Source organism: Rhineura floridana, chromosome 3 (assembly GCF_030035675.1).
Source record: "Rhineura floridana isolate rRhiFlo1 chromosome 3, rRhiFlo1.hap2, whole genome shotgun sequence".
Lineage (NCBI taxonomy): Eukaryota > Metazoa > Chordata > Lepidosauria > Squamata > Rhineuridae > Rhineura > Rhineura floridana.
The window spans coordinates 131,623,222-131,648,061 of record NC_084482.1 but is presented as its reverse complement, the minus strand read 5'-3'; the positions used below and the strand labels follow the sequence as shown (position 1 = coordinate 131,648,061).

The following is a 24,840-nucleotide window of genomic DNA, read 5'->3' as shown; positions in this document are numbered from 1 at the left end:
TTGAGTAAAGGCCTACCTTTTTGCCACAAGCCTTTGTCTTCAATTTCTTCAAGGACCCCCAGTCCAAGAACCCAAAAAAATTCCCTGTCAGTGGCAGGGATTGAACCTGTGACCTTCTGCATGCAAAGCAGATACTCAACAACTGAGCTGCAGTTCCTTCCCAGTTGTGCATTTCCTAAGGATCAGTGTTTTTAGGAGCCTTTCCTTCCTTAATTAATTTCTTTTGTAAGGAATGACAGCACCGTAGTGTAGCCCAGTGCACCATTTAAGAATGGTTGGTAATTAGGAGACATGCAGTGCTTTCTTGTACCTTCATGGTCCAGTTTCAAAATCTTGTTAGCCTTCTTTAAAACACAAGGCTGAGCTTGAGAGTTGTTGTTCTGCTTTTAGTCCTGTGTGTAGGTATGTCATCATGGCGGTCCTTTGGCTTGAAATATTTTTCAACCTATGTCATTGTTCAGATGCAGTACTTAAGGATGAGACCAAGGAAGACTGAACATTTTGGTCTCCAAATTAACCTTTACATAATCAGGTTCCGTAACACAAACATTCTGCCTGCAGTGGATAATGCAGACATTCATAAGCGTGATTGCCCTGTTTCTTTCACATATGATTTGATCGGTACTGAAATAGCAAATTGTGGTGATATTGGCAGTGGAGTCATTAGGCTACAGAGCTGACTTCCCATGGAGACGAAAAGCAGTAATTCCCACTTCATGCAGAGCTGTAGCTTCAGGGTGTTTGTACTATTCAGTCAGACATCATGGCATCAATATATATTTCCTATAGCAACATATATTCCCTATAGATTTTGAAGGTGATCATTGCAGAGATTAACTGCTTGTAAGTATAACTGCCAGACTGTGTGCCTCCTAAGTGTGATTGGATCAACTGATCACACCCGATGCAGAGATGCAGCAGAATCAAGGGGAAAAGTTGTGTTGGAGCACATGATTTGCATGTGAAAGGTCCCTGCCATCTCCTGTAGGGCTGGGGAAGTCTCCTGTCTGAAACCCTATAGACCCGCTTTCAGTCATTGTAGACAATAGTGAGCTAGATGGACCAACTGTCTGGTTTAGTATAAAGCAGCTCCTAACACAGGAGGTTGGGTCCTCTGAGCACGGTTAGTTCTTATTCTGTAATGTGGTAAAAATACATATTTTGAGGTCTAAGGGTAAAGTATGCCTCCATTTTTAATTCAGAAAATCAGTGGAGTCTCAGCTGTTAGAAGTTTGGGAAACACTAGTTAAAAAGCAAATTTTTACAGCCTTTCTGAGTAATAGGGTTTTTTTTAGCATAGACAAAGCAGAATTGTTATGGATTTGTCATGGGGAATCCACATTTTGTCCTCCCAGTAACAGTTCTTTTGGGGAAATAACATGTTCCCAGAATTCAAGTGCTGATACCTCAGTCCTGGGAAAATATGAACTCCTCAGCCAGATTAATCCCTTGTTGTTAGGCAACATAGGGTGGTGGAATGGAGTTATACAACTGTCGCAGACATCTGAGTGCTAGAGAAGGGAGGCAAAGTTGCTCCTTCTGTACCTAGGCCATTCTGTGACTTGTTTTTAAGATTGTTTTTATGTATTTACTTCAGTACTCTTCTGCTGTACTCCTACAACAGGGTAGTGCTCATGCAGCCCTTTAACAAACAAAATGTCAAAGACCAAGCTGACGTTTTTCTTCTCACAAACATGTTTTGACATTTCATGAGTGTTCTGTCATTTATTTATTTATTTTGAAACAGTAAAAGGTTTTTGCTAGCTCTCTTTCTGTTAAATAAAGAGGCTGAAAGGATAGATTATGCCTTTCCCCCCTGCAAAAAAAGGCAAACCTGATTTCTTCTCTTCCATGGGGAGAGAATATCATAGCATAACTGGTGCTGGACTGAAACTATTATATATAGAACTAATTTTAAAAAGCCACTTTTTAAGAAGGTCCCTTAGAGAACAGAGTTTTTTGTGCCAGTTACTTGGCAAAAGTGCTAACTTACTGAGCCTGCACAAAACAGATTAGGCTGACCCCTCAAAGGTATGTAGATTTTGCTCATGTTTTGATTTTTATTGCCATTTCACCTTCATAATTACAAGGCAGCATCTGCTCAGTCACTGATCACCAAGCCTTATTTGCTGATGCCATCCCATATGTAGCAGCCATCCATGTGTGGTAGCTACAGCCAATCAGAAAAAATCTTGCTGTGAGAGGTTAGGTTGGGCACTTGAAGAATAGCTTTGGGGGCTAAATTTTGCACAACAAAAGACTGCAGTAGCCTCTTGCCAGAATGCTGAGGGCAGCCCTTAATTAACACTCTTATTTACATAAGTATCTTTATCTAGCTTGGATACCCAGGCTCATTATAATTGCTTGTGCTTGCATTTAACCTGACAGCTGAATAGAAATTGTTAGAGGAGATCACCAAAGAAAAAAGCAACAGCCAGACAATTAAACAAAAAACCTCCCAGCAGCCAGTTTCTGAGTTTATTTTAATTAATAAAGAAGCTGAAATCAAACATTTAAGCATTTACTATGTTGTGAGGATTTTTTAAAGAATTAATTTTAGTGGTCCTTATGGTTTGGATGGGTGGTATTCAATGCCAGTTCTCAGAATAAACCCACTGAAATTAATAGACATGACCAATTTAGGTTCATTACTTTTCAGTGAGTCTACTCTGAGTGGGATTTTGTGGAATACATCCCTACAATGGAAAAGTAGCCAATGTTTTTGTAAAGATCCATTTGTTTTGTCTGAAGTCATATCTCTATGAATTTTGTAGTCGTGATTCCATTTTATTGTGAAAAGAACTTCTTTCATGTTTAGAGTTTTTAAAATGTAATTACTGACCTACTGACAAACACAAAATACCCTAAATCCGACATAGACTTAGAGTGCATACTAACCCTCTGATGGTGATGGTGGTGTGTGGATAGGATGACACGGATACAAATATAGCTTATATATGAGCCACTGACCACAAATAAAAAGTTACAGAATGTAAAATACTTCAGGACATTAAAAGAGAAGGGTAGAATTGTGTGTTGTGGACTCTACCCACAGAGGAGAACTGGTGGTGGTGGGAGGGCTCCACTGGAGTGGAGGCCCCAGCAGTGCCCTAGTGGGAGGAAACTCACTCGCTGGATCATCACTTTGTAGTAGTGAGTGGGCTTGAGTGTTCCAATGAACCCTATGAGCAATGCTGTCGGAAGTCATGTACTCCCAGCAGAGTCACCCATGGCGGTAAGGTCAAGGGAGAAGAACCAGACAAAGAACAATCCAAGAATGTCCTCAACAGTAGAACAAGTGGAGGATAATAATGTGTATGTACAACAGCTGTGAAGGTGGATGAAGGCTGCAACAGATAAAAGACTTCCAATTGGAATCCATGCCATTGGATCAAAGCCTTTTTCTGTCAAGATTGTGTGTTGATTGTTGTGCGCCGATCTCCCCACATAAAACAAATTCAAGCACAGGCGTCTTCCAGAGCTTGGAAAAGTTACTTTTTTAAACTACAACTCCCATCAGCCCCAGCCAGCATGGGCACTGGATTGGGCTGATGGGAGTTGTAGTTCAAAAAAGTAACTTTTCCAAGCTCTGCTTCCAACCAAAATAAAACAAAATAAAAGTCTTGTGGCGAATGGTGAATGGCGACAGGGGCAGGACTGTAAAGTCCAGAAGCCCCTAGTCATGGACCGGCACATGGGTGGTAGATACAGAGTCAGTTGTCCTAGCTCAAGGACCGAGGCAATAGAGTAGTTCGGCACCTATATCCATGACTGAGCAGTCCTATTCAGGATCCACTCTGCTCACCCCGTATGGGCAGGGGGCTAGAAAAGGTGCCCTAAACATAGTCTGCCTCATCTCTCCCTGACTGGGATCTCCCTGTCCAGTGGGATTACCACTTAAAAAAATGTAAATGTACTGCCTTCAAGTCGATTCTGACTTATGGCGACCCTATGAATAGAGTTTTCATGAGGCTGAGAGGCAGTGACTGGCCCAAGGTCACCCAGCGAGCTTCATGGCTGTGTGGGGATTTGAACCCTGGTCGCACCACTTAGCAGTCACAAGAGACAATTGGATTTTGGAACACGGAATATATGGACATTGCTGGACAACACAGATAGTGAATGTCCTGAACGCAGGACTGCCATCATCGCGAGGGAGTTGAGATGTTTTAATATTGACATAGCAGCACTCAAAGAAACTCGAAGAGCAGGAGAAGGACAACTGAAGGAAGAAAAAGGAGGTTATACTTTTTCCTGGAAAGGACTGCCTGAACAAGATCGACGAATACATGGAGTAGGCTTTGCTATTAAAAAAAATATTGTCAGAAGTTCCTATTGGCATTAATGAACGGCTCTCAACTCTCCAGTTAAAACTTGCAAAAAGACAGCAGGCAACTATTCTAAGTGCTTATGCATCAACATTAGATGCTGATGAAGACATCAAGGAAACTTTTTATACCCAGCTGGACACCATCTTATCAGAGATACCTAAGGAGGTTAAAATTACTCTCCTGGGCAATTTCAATGCAAGAGTTGGGCGTGATTTCAATTTTTGGCCAGAAACCATTGAGAAAGACGGAATTGGCAATAGGAACCTGAATGGAATTCTACTTCTGACTAAATTTGCAGAGCATAATCTTGTTATTTCAAACACACTCTTTCACCAGAAAAATAAATTTAAAACATCATGGAAGCATCTTTGGTCGAAACACTAGCATCTCCTGGATTATATAATTATCTGTGCTAGAGATTATCATGATGTACTCCTCACTAGGGCCATGATGAGTGCTGACGACTGCTGGACAGATCACCGATTAATTCAATCCACTATGGCCATTAATATTGTTCCTCAACGTAGGCTCCAAGGAAGAAAACCAAGGCGTAAAAGGAACATCTACACCCTTCAAGATCCTATTAAGCGAGCTTGTTTTAAAACAATGCTTGAGAAATATCTACCTGTAGAACTACCTAAAAACATCGAGAAACACTGGATTAAACTGAAGACTTCCATTATAGCAGCATGTGAACAAACTATTGGATAGCAAATTAAGAAACATCAGGCCTGTTTGATGAGAATGATACTGAGATTGAATGCATCATCAACAAGAAAAGGAAAGCCTCCTGGATATGGCAGAACAACATTGACTGTGCTGCTAAGAAAAAAATCTATGCCAGTGCAAAGGCTGAGGTCCAACGAAGAACTAGAGAATTTAAGAACCCTGGTGGATAAAGAAATCTAAAGAAATCCAGCATTTTGCAAATGATCATGATATATGGGGCTTTTTTAATGCCACAAAGGCCATCTATGGACCAACAAATTATGGTATGAATCCCTTACATTCAATGGATGGTACCACACTTCTTAAGTATAAAGAGTCTATTGCACTGCGTTGAAAAGAGCATTACCATGACCTCCTTAATCTTAACTCTGTTGTGGCTGGTGAGGTCTTCTTGCAAATTCTGCAACAACAAACTGGAGACAAGCTTGCAGTATCCCCTAATTTAGATGGTTAGTAAAACCATTAATCAAATGAAGAATAACAAAGCTAGTGAACCTGATGGGATTCCTGCTGAAGTCTTTAAAGAAGGTGGGCCTAAACTTTCACAAGAACTTCATAAGCTCATCAAAAAGACCTGAATGAGGGAAGACATCTCGGGAGACTTCAGGGATGCCATAATTATCGCTCTTTTTAAGAAGGATGATAGGACAGATTGTGGGAACTATCGAGGCATCTTTCTTCTTGCTACCACAGGTAAAATCCTTGCAAGGATCCTTGCAGATCGCCTCCTGCCTATCTCAGAAGATATCCTCCCCAAATCCCAAAATGGTTTCCGCCCTTCCAGGGGGACAGTGGACATGATCTTCACTGCACAACAGCTCCAAGAAAAATGCTGGGAGCAAAACCAACCTTTATATATGGCATGTATTGATCTGACTAAGGCCTTTGGTACTGTGAATTGGACTCTCTGGACCATCCTTCTGAAAACTGAATGCCCTGATAAATTTGTGAATATTTTGCGACTCCTTCATGACAACATGACGGCTACAATTTTGGCTAACAGTGGCTTTTAGAGCAATCCATTCAGAGTCGGATCAGGCATAAAACAGGGATGCATTATTGCTCCGAACTTATTTGCTATTTACATTGCTATGATTCTACACCTTATTGAGGGGAAACTTCCTACTGGTATGGAAATCATATATCGAGCAGATTGAAAGCTTTTTAATCTCAGTAGGCTGAAAGCAAAAAGTAAGGTAATTACAACCTCTGTCATGGAACTTCAATATGCTGATGATAATGTAGTCTCTGCACATTCAGAGAAAGATCTTCAAGCTATCCCAAATGCGTTGCAGAAGCATATAGAAAGCTTGGGCTGTCGCTTAATATAAAAAACCCCAAAGTGCTTCATGAGCAGGTGTGAACTAGTCCCTCTGTAGCACCATCAATCCAGCTTAATGGCGTGACGCTGGAGAACGTTGATAACTTTTCCTATCTTAGCAGCTATCTCTCTATACAAGCACTGAAATTGAACATCGTCTGAGCTCTGCGAGTGCTGCATTCTCCCGAATGAAACATAGAGTGTTCGAGGATTGGGACATTTGCAGGGAGACCAAAATGCTTATTTACAAAGCCATTATACCACCAACCTTACTGTACTGTACTGTGAAACATGGACCATCTATAAACACCACTCCCAACTTCTTGAAAGATTCCACCAACGCTGCCTCCGGAAAATTCTGCAAATTACTTGGGAAGATGGATGGACTAATGTCAGTGTTTTGGAAGAAGCAAAGACTACCAGTGTTGAAACAATGATCCTTCAACATCAACTTTCCTGAATGCCTGATTACAGTCTTCCAAAGCAGCTACTTTACTCCCAACTTAAGGGTGGAAAACGGAATATTGGTGGACAGCAAAAAAAGGTTTAAAGATGTTCTTAAAGCTAATCTAAAAAAAATGTAACATGAGCATCGAGAACTGGGACGTTTTGGCCCATGAATATCCCAAATGGAGGTCAGCTATTATCAAAGGTGCTATGGACTTTGAAGAAGCATGAGTACAGGGCGAAAGGGGGCAAATGAGCTAAGTGGAAGGCATGTCAAGCAAATCCTCATTGCAACTATCTTTCATCTGGAAACCTATGTCCTCACTGTGGGAGGCTGTGTGGATTGGCCTCCACAGTCACTTATGGACCCACCATTAAAGACCTTATCTTGGAAGACAATCTTATTTGGTCATGAGTGATCGCCAATGAAAATGAATGAGTGGGAGGAAAGCTCTTCTATTGGCAGAAGGCAATGCATTTTTGACAAACTGATATGATTGTTAGGAGAAATCTGTTGGCCACTGTTGGAGTCAAATGGATTAGATGATTCAGAATGGATACTTCTTAAATACATGAATGGAGTGTGTAGGTCCTAGCTGAGGACAAAAACTTGGAAGTGTGAGATGATTTCCATTTGGGTTAGCATATATGATAACTAAAGTGGTCTTGAGCCACAGTGAGTCATGCATGGGCTACTTTGCAGCCTATCATGTTGATGGGAACCACTTGGTTGTACTTACTCCTGCTTGTGTGCTTCCCATAGGTTGGTAGGAATAGGGAGATGCCTTGATGGACTGTCATCCAGTAAAATCACCCTTCAGGTGAGTCCAGTGGACCAATCGGGATGGCCACTATGAGAACAGGATGCTGGACTTGATGGGCCATTGGCCTGATCTAGCAGACTATTATGTTCTTATGTATTTTCAAGGATGCCTACTGTTTTAGATAGATAGCTCTTTATGTGTTCTTTATTTATCTCATGGATAAAAGTACATTGAATAACCCAGCCCTGCTTTAGGATCTGTGATCCATTCAGCCAGTTGGGTTAGGCAGATGATAACCCTACCATGAAAACATACCTTACACTGTCTCAGACCATTGGTCCATCTAGCCCAGCAGTGTCTACTTTGGCAGTGTTATTGTGTAAATTTGTATATTTGTTAGCAGAGTAACTCAGCAGTCTGAAATGCACGTGTGCCAGTGTGTGCGTTTACCTAAGAAAGCAAGCTTTTACCCTGCACTGAGATCACTGAGACTTAACACTTAGTAAAATAAGAAAAGCTACTTTATTTATAGAAATACATAGCAGATAGAAAGTATACCTAGTTCTAACTAACTAACTAAGTTGGAGGTGCAATGCCCAGGCTTGGGAGTTGCGCTCATGGCTCAGGAGAGAGAGAAAGCAGAGACAAAGGTGTCTCCTCTCTCTCAGATAGTCGAAGAAGAGAAGAGAGGAAAGGGCAGAAGGAGGAGAGGCAGATAAGCTTCCCTAAGACATATCAGTTTAACGATGGAAGGAAGTCAGTCAGAGCATCACAGGTAAAGGTAATCAAGCCTATCCATCTGGAGGACCCTGACTCTATCTCCCTTCTGGAACATAAACAAAAGAACAAAACAGGAGTTGCTCTTGCCCCACTTCCAACACCCCTTCTCAACGAGTGTTTGGTTCAGCTCACAAGGTTCATCTTGTCTCGCAGCTTGCAATGTCTGACTTTGCCCAACTGCTTCTTCTGTAGTCATGTCTTCTGTTGGACAATACTCCATCTTGAGTAGTCCTCTGCATATCTCACTAGTTTGGCATCTTAGGTAGCTGGTAGCTTTGGTTTCATGGTTGTAGTGCCCTTTTGATATCTTGCCACTCTCTTTATTGCTTCCCAGTCCTTCTTAGTTGGCAAGCTGGTTTTTCTGCACAGGTATCCCACAATTACCACCACATCTGGCCTGGTAACAGTATTGATATACAGACATTTTCTGATGGCTTGTCTTGTATCTCTCAGCACTTCCTTTAGCATCTGGCTTTTTCTTGAATGTCCTCTTGTAGCCTGCAGCTTTCCTTTCTTGAGGAAGCTTGGTCAGTGTCCAAGTTTTACTTTTGTGTAGAGCTTCCAGCTCTTCCTTGGCTGCCTGCCTCTACCTTTCAGCTTCAGCTTTGGGTAAGGCTTCAATCTCTTTCCAGCTCTCTGGCTCTGGAAGTTCATCTCTCACGAGGTAAGCAAGTTTCTCTGGTGGTACACCTTTGTTGGTGCGTTCAGAGTGTCTGGGTGCTGGCACTTCGGCTGCCCCTTCTGGCTCTGTTGCCTCTTCTGGCTCTGTTGCCTCTTGTGGCTCAGACTCCTTGCCTTCCTCTGCAGGTATATTATTGTTACACCTTTTGTGGTAGAAGAATAACTCAGCTTCTTCTTCCATTTTGCTGTCATCCGTTTGCTGTGGCGCCCCTTCTGGTAAGTGTGTGTGCTTTCCTTCATCAAAGTGGACAGCTCTGTATAATCCACCTTTGCCAGTTTTGGGATGTATTACTCTGTATCCCTTCTGCGTTGAAGAATATACAATGAATATTACTTCTCTGGCAGTGTTGTCAAGTTTTGACCTCTTTTGTTTCGGGATGTGCACAAAAGCCTTGCACCCGAATACATGAAGGTGAGACACACTTGGTGTCCTATCATGCCAAAGCTCAAATGGCGCTTTGTTGGTTGCAGATGCAGAAACTCGGTTTTGCAGGTAGGTGGCAGTAACCGCAGCTTCTCACCAGTACTTTCATGGTAACTGTGCATCTTCCAACAAGGAACGAATCATCTGTCCAAGAGTCCTGTTCATGTGTCCCACAACCCCATTTTGTTCTGGGTTGTAGGCCACTGTAGTCTGGTGCTCCGTGCCTTCCTCACAGAGAAAGTCTTGCATAGCCCTGGACGCATATTTTCCTCCATTGTCAGATCTTATGATCTGTGGCTTTCTGCCAAATTTGTTGGACACAATTCTAACATAGTCCTTCAATTTTTGAAGTACTTGACTTTTCTCTTTTAGCAGGTACATTGTAGTATACCTGGAGTAGTCATCTATAAAAGTCAGCACGTATAAATTTCCACCTTGGGATGACACTTTCATTGGCTCACAAAGATCTGTGTGAATTAATTCTAGAGGCTTTTTGGTTTTCCTCTCACTTTTCTTAGGAAATTTTGGTTCCATACGCTTTCTTCTTATACAGCATTCGCAACTCTCTTTGCATTTGCAATGTCTCATTTTAATGCCTCTAGCCAAATTCTCTTTCTCTAGAGCACTTACTCTGGCTAAGCTCGCATGTCCCATTCTTCTATGCCAAATATGCAAACATTCAGAATTACAGGTTTCCTTGACCATATTTGCATGCATAGCTTCAAGGTATTCTAAATGTAAAAGTCCATATTTAAATTTTGCAGTGCAACAAATTTCTCCTTCATCTAGAACATGGCAAAATTCTCCACTCATATAAAGTTCACTCCCCAATTCCATTATCTTAGTAGCACTTATTAAGTTGTCTTTAAAATCTGGAACATATAGGCAGTTTTTAAGTTCAAGCTGTCTTTGGCCTTCTGGTGTTTTGCAAAGCAGTTGCACTGAGCCTATTCATTGAAAATAAAAAATATCTCTGGATGCGGTTTTTACTTCCTGTTTAAAGTTTTTAAAATACTTATAGAAATTTTTATCTTTTATTAGGTATTAGTCTGAATTGATTAAAAATCTGTTTTTATAATCATATTTCCTTTCATCCGATATGTGGTAACTAGAAGCTTTTGTTTTTGCCTTTTCAGTCTGTCTTTAAGTCAGGCCTTGCTCCTGTCTGACACCTAGGGCAATCTCTTTCAAGGTTTGGAGTTTTGCAAATGAAACCCCTTTTTCTGTTTGTCTATGCCCTTTTGTGGATTCGGGCGATGACTCATGTCGCTACCCTTTGTTTGTTTGTTCCTGCCCATAGTAAGGTTTGCCCTCTCCAACACAGCTTCTTGTCCCTCCTTAAAATCTTGGTCTTTTAAATATGATATGATCTGACTCATGTTTTGGTAGAATTTTCTAGCACACAGGAAATTAATTTATGACGTTCATGGAGAGAGCTCAGGAGCAGTGCCTTTTTCATTTCATCATCAGCCAGACCCCTCCCACATATCTGAATTTCAGTTAGAAGCGTTGTAAATTTCTCCATATGTGTATTCAGGCTGTCTGCTTCCTTCTCTTTCAGGGTAAACAATTCCTTGTAAAGGTACATCACATGATTCTTAGACTTTCTATTACAGCAGGGCCCCGCTCATATGGCGGGTTCCGTTCCAGACCGCCACTGTAAAGCGAAATCTGCTGTAAAGTGGAACGCATTGACTAACATTGACAAAAATGGTGCCCGACACCTGAAAAACGCTGTAAAACTGAAACAAGCGCCGTAGGAGCAGGGCCTTTCTGCAATTGACAACCGCTGTATCAGTGGAATGCTGTAAAGGGGAGTGCCGCAAAGCGATTCCCTATTGTATATATTTCTTCTAGCTTCTGCCACATTCCTTTTACATTGTTACATCCTATGCAAACATTTAGTGCCTCATCTGATAATGCAGAAATAAGCAGAGACTTCACTTTTGCATGCTTACATCTCCAGGATGCTGTAGCAGTTTTATCCTCTGCTGAGGGTTCAGGATCGGTCAGGATTCCATTTAAATCTTCCCCTTCAAGGAGTGCAGTGAACCGCAAATTCCACACTCCATAGTTGTCCTTTTCAAGCCTTGGGACGATCCCTTTAAGTGTTGATTCTTCAGCCATCCTTTCCTATCTTTTGTTCTGCTTTTCTTTTTCTAACTTAAAGTCTCCTTTTTGTTGATTTCTTTTGTAAATCACGCACAGTATTTAGCCTTTTTAGCTTTAGGCACAACTTGCTATTCAGCTTAGTTTACTGGGCCAGCATAACCCTTCTTGTTGTGTAAATTTGTATATTTGTTAGCAGAGTAACTCAGCAGTCTGAAATGCACGTGTGCCAGTGTGTGCGTTTACCTAAGAAAGCAGCCTTTTACCCTGCACTGAGATCACTGAGACTTAAGACTTAGTAAAATAAGAAAAGCTACTTTATAGAAATACATAGTAGATAGAAAGGCATACCTAGTTCTAACTAACTAATAAGTTGGAAGTGCAATGCCCAGGCTTGGGAGTTGCCCTCATGGCTCAGAAGAGAGAGAGCAGAGACAAAGTTGTCTCCTCTCTGTTGGACAGTCGAAGAAGAGAAGAGAGGAAAGGGCAGAAGGAGGAGGGGCAGATAAGCTTCCCTAAGACACATCAGTCTAACGACAGAAGGAAGTCAGTCAGAGCATCACAGATAAAGGTAATCAAGCCTATCCATCTGGAGGACCCTGATTTTATCTCCCTTCTGGAACATAAAAGAACAAAACAGGAGTTGTTATTGCCCCACTTCCAACAGACAGTAGCTCTCCAAGGTCTTAGGCCAGGGTAAGGGACTTTTTTCATCCTGGTGACATCCATATTTTACATAAGTGCAGTCTGAGTTTACTGTGTCTGTGGTTCTCTTTCAGAAATCATTTTCAGGTACTGGAATATGAATCTGAAGAAGAGATTCCCTGTAAGAATGTCCTTTCATAACTGATTAACTTGTTCCCATCCGTCTGAGATCTTGTGGGAAGCAGACAGTTCTGAGTTAAGAGTTGTGGCTTCCAAATTGCAGTGGACTTCATTCCCCTTCATTGTACAATTGTTCACTTTAAGCACTAAACATGATTAGTAGCATATACACAAGCCTTTTCATCACTTCACCTGATAAACAAGTTGTCCTGAAAGATGGAGGTTCTAGGCAATAGAGATACTAATGGCAATTTGTTTCCTCTGCATGATGTGAAGGAGAGACTCACTGCGCCTTTCCCAGTCTGGGATATCAAAGAGCGGGATGGATAAAGCCAAGAAGGAACTGACCGATTCATTGGGAAGGAGCCCCTATCCTCCTTATCCCAGTAGCCAGGTTTCAGAGTCCACTCCAGGACCCAGTTCAACCCCAGCAGATAGTCTCAGCAGATTCAATAAGAAATACCCACCTATAAAAGAAAGGGGATTTTACTCTGATGTCCTTACACCAGGAGCCTCAGATCTCTTGGGGGTAAGTGTATAGAACTTCTGTCTATTGTTGGTTGCAAATAGATCCAATATAAATGACATAAACTGGTTTTAGAAATAAAGGAATGTATTTTAAGAAAAGATATTTTGATGAGATCCCACCTCATTAATATAGAGCTCCTACACACACACTTTTTCTTCCCAATCCCTGCCTTTCCTTTGCACCCAAAGCTGTTTTTCATGTCATAGAAAGTAGGATTGTTATTTTTCTGGATTTCTAGTTCTCCTTTTAATACATTTTAGAGCTTTGAGGGGCAGAATTTGCATAATTTTCTTGAAAGTAGCAATCTCTATATTATCTCAGATTTTTTTTATAAATGGCATGGCTTTGCCCTTATTGAAGACCCATGTGCTGTAATATTGGCTTGTGCAAAATTAGTTACAAATTCAGTGCTTTTCTAGCTACTGGAATGGGGAAAGAGGTTTGAGACTTGGGTTTACAATATTAAGGATATGGGAAGAAATTCCATTCCATGATTACAGGAAGCCTCCCCAGATCTATTATATTCCTAACCCTTATCTACTAACACATTTTCTATTCAGTTTAGAAATTGGAAATATGTTTTGTAATTAATCTTGAGATTCTCAGGGAATTGCACAAGACACTGGATTTCACATGAGATGTGCTATCTCATTCTTGGCAGTCTGATTGCTATCATGCAGACCCAAGATCACCAGATCTTAGCCTGATGTTTGTTTCTTTTCTTCTCATTGTATGACAAATTCTACTTTGCATATTGAATTCTCTAGATTCCCTTGTAATCCTTGTTGTGTTTAATTTCAGGATGTATGTGCTGGTCCCCATGTATATAAAGATTTACTGAAACAGTCAGAGCATGAGGATCATACGCCAAAAGGTAAGCACACAGAAGAGGATATTGTCATCGCCTTCTTCCCCAGGAAATAGGGGGAAACTTGAGCTCCTGGAACTGATAAAAAATGGAAAACACTGAAGAGTGTGATCAATCATTGACAGTGCCAAAAGGAACAGAGCAGTCAAGTAGAATAAGGGCGGAATAAATACTGTACAGCCAAGTAGATTATACCAGCGCTGGCCTAGTCAAGTGGATGGGAGATATACACCAAACGGGAGGAGAAGCTGAAGGAAAGAAAAATGAGAAGGCCGAAACGTTTGGCTTGTTCAAGTAGTTTAAAAATGAAAGGGAGGGGAGGATATTTTTATATTATTTTTGTTTTGGGTATATGGGAGATAGTACAATATATCCTCCCAACGACCCTGTGACACAATTTAGGCTGAGAGGAAGTGGCTGGCCCAAGGTCACCCTGTGAGTTTAGGATCATAGGAGGCTGCCTTATACAAAGTCAGACCATTAGTCAATCTAGTTCAGTATTGTCCACACTGACTGGTAGTGGCTCTTCAGGATTCTTAGTCTTTTCCCAGCCCTACCTGGAAATTCTGGGGAATGAACCTGGGGATTTCTCCATACAACACAGATGCTGTACTACTGAGCTACAACCCTCATGCATGAGTGAGGATTTGACCATAGAGCACACATAATTCACACTAGGATGAGAAGCCAACATCTTTTAATACTTTGGTAACATTATGCATATAAGCATGACAAATGTTTTCACTGTTCCAAGATGGGATGGATTATAATGGTTTTATCTCTTCATTTGTACCTTGGCCCTGTAACTGCTGATTTCACCATGAAAAGGGCAAGGGGGCATGGCCTGGGAGTTACTACACAGAAGATTCTTTTCTGTTCTTTTATTTTATAACTTTGGCTAAATACGAAGCACAGATAAGCTTCATTAAACAAAAGATAAGTAAAGTAGATAAATGTGTTCCAGTTACTTCAATGGAAGTGGAAAATATGCAAGATCTGATCTGCAAATGGATTCATATTACTATTTTTTTCATCTGGGTGGAGAAGAGGGGAGGTTCCCACAGCCAGGACCCCAGGCATTGGAAATCACCATGAATGCTGTGCTTTGCTGGTTGGGAGCAGTTTTGGCTTTTGAAGGCAGCTTTCTCAGCAGATTCCACCATCCTGCTCTTTTCAGTGGGATAGGCAATGTCTCTGCTGCTCTAGTAGCCACTTCAGCCAGACTCCCAGGCAAATCGGGGATTAGGATTCCTATAGTGACCAAATGACTGTGTTTTCTTAATGTTGTTTCTTGCCAGTCACAACATTTGAAACTCCTGAAAACATTGGGTCTGTCTTGAATGCTCAACAAATTGGACCAACTACAGAAATTATCAAAGAGTCGGACTTTCCGCTGCAAGCATACAAGCCAAAAGTACAAATCCCCTTTGAGGTGCTTCCAGGACAGTGCCCTCGGAAGATTGAGATTGAGAGGTAACTACTGTTCACAAAGTGGTCACAAAGGGCTTCTTTACAATGTGGGTAAAAAAGATTTAAGCTTTGCATTTGCAAATTGTACCCCAGTCTTACAGAGAGTGAGGTGTGCCTATACTAAGCTCATTGAATGGATAGGCTTAGGCTCATCTAGCTCTGTGTAAGGTCAGGTTGTAAGATGGCAATCCTCAGAGGTAGATTTGTTTAAACCCACTGATTTCAATGGGCTTTGGGGTGCTTAACTATCTATATGATTGGGCTATATTCATTAGCTTTTCTCACAGAGGCCCTGAGGCTCCACAGAGAAAGGAATATACACTGACTTGGAATGTTCCTCAGAGGAGTTTTTAAATCATAAATGTTGATTGATGTTAATGACCATGGATATTAATCAAAGTGGAATGCTTTTTAAAAGACTACCATTGCCGTTGATTTTGACATTTTCAGTTGCATGCATAGTGAAAGTCATAAAGTCTTATGTGTACTTCTGGATGAGATACAAATAGGGACAGAATACTAGAAGCATGTTGGCATAGCATTATCTGACTAGCAAGGGGATATGGAGATGTCCAGTTTTAAGTGGCTCTCAATACTTAATCTAATTTGCAATTCCATGAATTTTTCTGTGTTGTAGGATGTCCTGTTGTTGCTACACTGTGTTGCTCAATTTAGCATATTTATCACTAATCAAACAGATAAAAGATAATTAAATTGATAAAGGAATAATTTAGGTATGAACAATGTAATCTCATTGTTTAACTAGGAGGAAACGATTATATCTCAGCCTGGATATCACTCAGCTCTTAGAAAATGCAGGGATAGATTCCAATGAATTGATGCCAAGACACCAAGACCCTGACACTATGCCAACTATTGAGCAGAAGAATGACCCTCTTTTCCCCATTTATCTCCCATTACAGGTAAGATGGGGGATTCAATGTCCTCTGCTTCAGGGATTTCTAAGCCTTTGCAAGGTTGACCCAACAATTGCATTTGATGATGATCTTCCATCAAATATTCTGTGTGTACCTATGGATACCACATTATCATTTGGAAATTGCTGCTGTACATTATGTCTAGCATTGGAGAGACTCATTAAAAATAACCAGGGCATTGGATTGAGGTGTGTGTTGGGAAGTAGAGGTGGCTACTTAACAAAAGCTGAGTATGTTTTGAAAACATGAGATTGTTTGGGGTTTGATCCAACAAAATGTACAACAAGATACAGAAACCGCCTTTAAGATGCTGAGCAAGATCCAAAGAGCAAGCTGAGGAGTTTGTAAGCATATGGCACACACACATACAACACACACAGAGGTGCTCCTCACACCATGGCCTTCACGCCCCCCAGGTCATTATAGAAGATTGGCTAACCTTCCAGAGCAGCTTCTGATGCAGCACAAGAAGCTGCTGTTAGAATGAGAAAATGGAAGCGTCGTGACGCAAAATACACACAAAGGTGTGTCTGTGGATTCCAGCTCAGCCATTGTTTTGCTGAAGGATTAAATGTTTGATTAGGACTCTTACTTGATTAGGTTTTTGATGATGAGGAGTATGATTGCCGGACTCCAGAAGAGTGGCTCTTGTTAGGGGTGGAACCTGGATCTGAAGTCCGGAAACCTGTCCCTGGAAAAGCACTTCTACCTACAGATGATGTACTTGGACATGGTAAAGTAAAAATATGGCTCAGCTGAGTTACTGTCATTTATGACAAAGATTACAAAGCAACAGCTAAATAAAGCGGGGCCCTACTGTACTAGTATAAACTTTCAAGTGAGTGGGACTAAAATAGCACAGTACTTTCATGACTGAGCTCCTTGAGATATGTATATATTTTATAAACTATTATATCAGCCATAAGTTTTAGAGGTAGTCTCTGATTTTTTAATGTGTCTGTTTCTGGGTACACAGCATGAGATTCCTGTTTTTCAAAATGTGTGGAGTGTTGCAATTCTTGTGCAATATAACACAAATCACAGGCGCTTTCAGCCATTCTAAAATAGTTTTGTAAGTTGTCCATTTCGATTAGAACCATTTGCCTAGTAACATTTCTGCATTATGCTTCCTTCCTAAGATACTTACATGTTTTGGGTGCCACTGAATATTAAAGGAGAGACAAAATCTGGAGCCCAGAACACAAAACTGGATTATTAGGGTTGTAATATCATGAAGAGAACTCTCTGTAGTTCTGTCTATCTTAACTGAGACAATTGTGAAAATGGAAATCCCTGTCTGTCATTCATATCCCAGAGGATCCCAAAAGCCGGAAACTTATCTATAGGTGGATAAATGTTGGTGTTCTGGATTATGATGAAGAGACAAAACTCTACTTGGTGCATAAGACAAACCACATGGGCCTTGTCCGGGACAGAAATGGGAGATGTATACTTAATGGAGCAATGACTGAAGAAGGTGGGCTTTGGTTCAATTTTTATTGGATTGCAGGGAAGAGGTTAAAATCAAGAACAATTCCTATACCAAATTAGCTGCCTTTGATTTCATCAAGGTCCCACATTGTGATGTATCTCTTTGTTTGTTTAATAAGAAACTGCTGGTTATTTTCTTTTTCCTGATGATCCTTTGAGGATTGTCTGGACAAATTCGGGATTATTTGTAAAAGTGCCTCTACCCTCATATCATCACTTCACTGGCTTGGAACCTGACCATATACATGTTTCTTTGGAAGTAAGTCCTACAGAGTTGAGGAGGGCTTACTTTTGGAGGGACGTAGCTAGATGAGATACTAAGAGATCCGTGATCAGATCTTCCACTTAAAAGAAAGTCTATAGCCACCTCAGGGGGCATAATTGGGTAATCTTGTTTGGGTCCTGGTGCTGGTAGAAGGGACACTTTCCCCTATGCCATTTTTGTGATCTAAAGTTCACTTACCACCACCACCACCAAAGTTATTTGTCCTGCAGAGGAAAAGATAAAGGGACCATCTGTTGATCACATGTTTTTCACTACAGGGCTAGAAGCAGCTGGGGGGGGATTTATATTGGGAAAACAGTATGGAAGGAAAGGGCTCCCCCCAATCTGTCTGTCTCTGTCTCTCTCTCACACACACGCGTGCACACACACGCATACACAAAGAATAATAGAATCATAGAGTTGGAAGGGGCCTGTAAGGCCATTGAGTCCAACCCCCTGCTCAATGCAGGAATCTAAGTTAAAGTATATCCGACAGGTGCCTGTCCAGCTGCCTCTTAATGCCTCCAGTGTTGGAAAGCCCACCACCTCCCTAGGTAATTGGTTCCATTGTTGTACCACTCTTAACAGTTGGGAAGTTTTTCCTGATGTTCAGCCAAAATCTGGCTTCCTGTAACTTGAGCCCATTATTCTGTGCCTTGCACTCTGGGATGATCGAGAAGAGATTTTGGCCCTCCTCTGTGTGGCAACTTTTCAAGTACTTGAACAGTAGTATCATATCTCCCCTCAGTCTTCTCTTCTCAAGGCTGAACGTGCCCAGTTCTTTCAGTCTCTCCACGTAGGACTTTGCTTTGAGTCCCCTGATCATCCTTGTTGCCCTCATCTGAACCCGTTCCAGTTTGTCTGCATCGTTCTTAAAGTGTGGTGTCCAGAACTGGATGCAGTACTCAAGGTGAGGCCTAACCAGTGCCGAACAGAAGGGAACCAATACTTCACATGATTTGGAAACTATACTTCTGTTAATGCAGCCTAAAATAGCATTTGCCTTTTTTGCAGCCACATCACACTGTTGGCTCATATTCAGCTTGTGATCAACAACAATCCCAAGATCCTTCTCACATGTTGTATTGCTGAGCCAAGTACCCCCCCATCTTATAACTGTGCATTTGGTTTCTTTTTCCTAGGTGTAGAACTTTGCACTTATCCCTTTTAAATTTCATTCTGCTGTTTTCAGCCCAATGCTCCAGCCCATCAAGATCCCTTTGAATTTTGTTTCTGCCTTGCAAGGTATTAGCTGTTCCTCCCAATTTTGTATCATCTGCAAATTTGATAAGCATTCCCTGCACCTCCTCATACAAGTCATTAATAAAAATGTTGAAGAGCACTGGACCCAGGACCGAGCCTTGCAGTACCCCACTTGTTTCCTCCTTCCAGTTTGAGAAGGAATCATTGATAAGCACTCTTTGAGTATGATTCTGTAGCCAACTGTGGATCCACCTGATAGTTGTTTCATCCAGCCCACATTTAGCTAGCTTGCAAATCAGAATATCATGGGGCACTTTGTCAAAAGCTTTGCTGAAGTCAAGATATATTATGACCACAGCATTCCCACAGTCCACCAAGGAGGTTACCCAATCAAAAAATGAGATTAGTCTGGCAGGATTTGTTCTTGATAAATCCATGTTGGCTTCTAGTAATCGCTGCATTGTTTTCAAGGTGCTTACAGTTTGACCGCTTTATAATCTGCTCCAGAATTTTCCCAGGGATCGATGTCAGTCTGACTGTTCTATAGTTCCAATGTTCCTCCTTTTTGCCCTTTTTGAAGATTGCGACAACATTAGATCTCCTTCAGTCACCTGGCACTTCACCCATCCTCCATGATTTCTCAAAGATAATAGACAGCGGTTTTGAGAGTTCTTCAGCCAGTTCCTTCAATATACTAGGATGCAGTTCATAGGGCCCTGGAGATTTGACCTTTTTCAAAGTGATTAGGTATTGCTTGACCATTTGACTATCAATCTCAAGCTGCAATCCTGCCCCTTCAACTTCACATTTCCCAGGAGGGTCATAGACCATCTTTTGGGAGAAGACTGAGCCACTTCTGTCTTTTCTTTGTCATCAGTTATCATTTTGCCATCCTCATTGAGTAGCTGTGCCACCATTTCTTTTCTCTGTCTTCTACTATGGATGTACCTGAAGAAAGCTTTTTTGTTGCTTTTGGCATCCCTTGGTAACCTCAGCTCATTCTCAGCTTTAGCCTTCCTGACACCACTCCTGCAATTCTGTGCTACCTGTCTGTACTCTTCCTTTGTGGCCTGGCCTTCCTTTCACTTCCTGTATGTGTCCGTTTTTGTTTTCAGGTCATCTCTTTCTGTCGAGCCACATTGGCTTCTTCTGCTGTTTCCCCCCTTTTTTCTTTGACGGAATTGTTCACCACCGTGCCTTTAGAATTTCCTCTTTTAGATACTCCCATCCATCTTGGACTCCTTTTCTCATTAGGGTTGCTCGTCACGGAACCTTACCATTGCTCTGAGTTGATTTACATCGGCTTTCCTGAAGTTCAGGGTACACGTATGGCTGTTCTCAGCTTTTCCATCCTTTAAAACCAAGAACTCTAATATAGCATGGTCATTTTTCCTCAGAGTTCCCATAATTGCTACTTCATCCACCAAGCCATCTCTGTTGGTTAGAAACAAGTCAAGGATAGGTGATCGTCTAGTTGCTTCCTCCACTTTCTGTAGGAGGAATTTATCTCCCACACAAGTCAGGAATTTCTTAGAGGGGCTGTGTTTGGCAGAATTTGTCTCCCAACAGATAATTGGGGTAATTGAAGTCCCCCATTACTACTACATCATGCCTCCTTGAAACAATGGAAATTTGCTTTGCAAAAGTTTCATCCTTGTCTTCTCCTTGATTGGGTGGTCAGTAGTAGACTCCAACTACCATGTTCCTTTTGTTCCTTGCCCCATTAATTTTAATCCAGATACTGTTGGGGGAGCTACCAACCTCATCCTCCTGTATATCTGTGCAGGGATATATATTTTTAACATAGAGTGCAACTCCAGCTCCCTTTCTATTCCTTCTGCTCTTTTTGAACAAGTTATATCCTTCAGTTGCTGTATTCCAGTCATGGGAGTCATCTGACCAAGTTTCAGTTATACTTCTCAAGTTGTATTTACTCTCCTGTATTAAGAGTTCAACTTCGTCCTGTTTGTTTCCCATTCTTCGGGCATTAGTTTACAGACATCAAAGACCATATGATTTACGGCCTGGCTTCCTAAATTTTGTGAAGACTATTACTGGACCCCATTAGAGCCATTCCCTCAGTTCTTCTTACTGTGCACAAGCCTTTGTTAGGCATTACCACCAAGTTTATGTCTCCCTCCCCTTAGCATTCAGTTTAAAGCTCTCCTGATGACTTTCTCCATGCTGTGGCCAAACACATTCTTCCCAGTTCTTGTGAGATGCAACCCATCACTTGCCAGCAGTCCATCTTAATGTAGTCTGTGATCCCAGGATCCAAATCTCTCGCATCGGCACCACCTTCCTAGCCAGTCACTCACCAGGAGTATTTTTCTTGGCTTTAAAAGAAGATTAGACAAATTCATAGAGGACAGGCCTATCAATGGCTACTAGCCGTGATGGCTGTGCTCTGCCACCCTAGTCAGAGGCAGCATGCTTCTGAAAACCAGTTGCCGGAAGCCTCAGGAGGGGAGAGTGTTCTTGCACTCGGGTCCTGCTTGCGGGCTTCCCCCAGGCACCTGGTTGGCCACTGTGAGAACAGGATGCTGGACTAGATGGGCCACTGGCTGATCCAGCAGGCTCTTCTTACGTTCTTATGTTCTTTCCCTTTCCACTCCTCTTCTGAGTACCAGAAGGATGGACGAGAAAACTATCTGGTCGCCAAAGCCCTTGAGTTTCCTTCCCAGAGCTTCAAAGTCTAACGTGATTTCTTCGTAGCTCCGCTTGGCAGTATTATTCGTTCCCACATGAACGAGAAGAAAGGGATATCTGTCAGTGCACTTTATGAACTATGGTAACCCTTCCGTGACATCTCTAATCTGTCCTCCAGGGAGGCAGCATACCTGGCGAGTCCATGGATCTTCTCTGCATACTTGGGGTTCAATCCCACGCAGTAGGGAGTCTCCCACCACCATGCTCTTCTCTTCTTCTTGCCATGGGGTGTGGTTTCATTGCCTCTGCTTGACTGAGCTTCAGCCTCTTGCTTGCTGTCTTGTGGGGTCTCCTGTAATTCTTTGCCTGTAGACTGCCCTTTAGTCTCATCCTCCAGTGCCTTTAGCTTTTGCAGATACAGATGCAATCACAGATCTCCTGCTGTCCGATCTAGTTAGAGACACTGACATTTGTGCTTAGCAATCCTCTGGGTCTCAGTTTTGATTCTCTTATACATCATTCCCTTTTCAACCACTACCTTCTTATCTTGACACTAGCTGGGTCATAGACTCACAGACTCTTTTTGGCACCTGTTTTCTGTAATCTATTCTTATGGCCCCAGTGTATTTAAATTCATTTCTGATATCCCCTCAGGGAGAGCCCCACTGATGCCCTGTCAGTATTGGGTGCCCCGGGTCCGTTTGCTTTTTCTTGCTGAGGACCCCCGTGTTTTTGCCCAGCGAGTGATTTCTGCCAACAACTTGAGGAAAACAACACAGGCGCTGTTGTTGTATAATCTGTATGTGGACTGTATGCCTCTGGATGGATTGCAAAGCATTGAAGAAAACCGTTTGCACCAGATGAAGCAAATGGCAATGGACACTACTCGTCTGAGGAAAGGGAGTACGTAAGTATTGCAACAATCCCTCAAAGGTACTTTTAAAAATTCACTGAAATACTGAAAACATGTCTGTTTGGGGTTTTATTATCTGGTTTATGACAAGGGAGGCGTAGCCATTTGGATGACAAGATAACTGTATTGCTATAGTCCCTTTCCTCCCTTTCCTTCTCATGTCCTTTTCTGTTCCTTCTTTCCTACTTCTCTCCCTCCGTTTCTGCACATGCTGGGAATTGTAGTCTTCAGAGGCAAACAGGCGGGGGGGGGGGAAAGGAGGAAACCAGAAAACACAAATAGGGCAGACATCCGCAAGTAATTTGATACAATTCAGATGCAATCACACCAGACTGCTAATGTGCTGTGGTGTGATACCTTTCAGTAAAAACACCTTAGATGCGATGCACACTTTTAGCATTTGAAAACTTCAGGGAGCACTGGTCTAACTTGTGATACTGGAGTTATTGATATACAACTCCTCCTGAAACTAGGTGGTAAAATGTAGAGCTCTTTTTTGTGCTTAGAGCCCCTTCATGAGATTCACTGAGAGTGGTGTAGTGGTTAGAGTGTTGGACTACGACCTGGGAGACCAAGGTTCGAATCCCCACACAGCCATGAAGCTCACTGGGTGACCTTGGGCCAGTCACTGCCTCTCAGCCTCAGAGGGAGGCAATGGCAAACCCCCTCTGAATACCGCTTACCATGAAAACCCTATTCATAGGGTCGCCATAAGTCGGAATCGACTTGAAGGCAGTCCATTTCCGTTTTGGTTCCTGACAAGGTGTTATTCTTCCCTTTCTTAACAACTGCTAATGCATATTGAAAGGTTAGATCAGGCATAATGTTAAGTGAATGGGAAGGGGGAAGATCTCTCAACTGGTTGTCAGGTGAGCATGAGACAGGGTCTTAACAGTTGTATTCTATAGATCAGGAGTAGGGAGAAGATAGATCAGGATCTACTAGTGATCCTCTGGGTAATCTTCAGTGGAACAGCACTGATTCTGATTCCAAGTTGTTTAACAATAGCAATAGCAAAACTTTTCTTTCCACCTAAATTAGGCTACTGAAATAAAGACAGCTAACCAAGAGTCAAGTTAACATGAGAAAGTTTTATGAGCTCTGGTACAGAAAACAAATTCTTAAGCTCAGAATGTGCTCAGAGGCATGCAGTTCTTTAATACTATCTATGTCTTTTGCATGTGGCTCTGGGTGGTAGAGGTTCTAGTAAAAAACAAAGTAAATCTGATAAGCCTGCTCACCACTGCTATAGACTTCATGGCTTGGAAAATTTGAGATGCCCTGAGCTAGATGAACCATCAGCCAGTGATATTGTAGATATATCTGTCCATCTCAGTGAACTGTGGGCCTGATCACATTCTGGCTTAAAGTGGATCTGGTGCTTTTTGCAGATCCTTTTAATTTGGGCCATTAGCATGACATTTTTGCAAATGCGAGTGCATGCAGCTGCTATTGCCTTTAAATCAGGATTAAATCAATGCGATAAAAATCCAAAATTGGTTTGAAAATCCACACCTACTTCGGTTCCAATCTGCTGTGTGTTGTTTTCTCTGCTGTTTTCGGCTGCATGGGTTGTTCGCCTCCCTTTCTCCACCCCCCTACACTGTCTAGAGACATCATTTTGTTTCCTGCCACTGACAAACAAACTTCTGGTTGCTCTAGCCTCCCTTTCCCACACTTTCCCCCCAGCAAGTTCCCTCCCTCGGTCCTTTAAACCACCTATATACTCCGTTTACTCGCTATTTTACTTTACGAGCCGGGCAGGGGCAGCGAGGGGCAGCGAGGGAAGAGAAGAGGTGCTGCGCTGCCACTCTCCCCTGCGCCTCTCTCTCCCAGGGGGAGGAGGAGGAGGTGCTTCGCTCAGTGCCAGTTTGTGCGGAAGAGACCAGGCCGGTATTTAGGGCCGGGGCTCGGGGCATGGGCGGGTGAGCAGCCCCTCTCCCCCTCCTTTTTGAGGTGTCCTGCCAGCCAGCGAAGGCTGCCTTCCCTACAGCCAGCATGAAAGCCCAAGGAGGAGGGAAGAGATGCAGCCCGGAGAGCAGGACTTGCTGTGGGATGTGCCAGGGTAGCCCTGCTTGCATTTCTGGAGAGGAAGAAGAGGGG

At 42.2% G+C, this 24,840-nt stretch overlaps 1 protein-coding gene across 3 annotated transcripts in view; it reads left to right on the top strand.

Annotated features, from left to right (window-relative positions):
- Positions 1-24,840, top strand: part of DNAH1 (dynein axonemal heavy chain 1) — a 220,996-nt gene that overhangs the window by 10,924 nt on the left and 185,232 nt on the right. For all 3 annotated transcript variants that reach the window (XM_061617932.1, XM_061617931.1, XM_061617930.1), the window contains exons 2-8: positions 12,688-12,940; positions 13,742-13,814; positions 15,107-15,281; positions 16,045-16,201; positions 16,817-16,949; positions 17,532-17,693; positions 22,479-22,731. In XM_061617932.1, coding sequence (XP_061473916.1) covers positions 12,734-12,940; positions 13,742-13,814; positions 15,107-15,281; positions 16,045-16,201; positions 16,817-16,949; positions 17,532-17,693; positions 22,479-22,731 — 1,160 coding nt within the window. In that variant the 5' untranslated portion in view covers positions 12,688-12,733. The remainder of the gene's footprint in view (positions 1-12,687; positions 12,941-13,741; positions 13,815-15,106; positions 15,282-16,044; positions 16,202-16,816; positions 16,950-17,531; positions 17,694-22,478; positions 22,732-24,840) is intronic.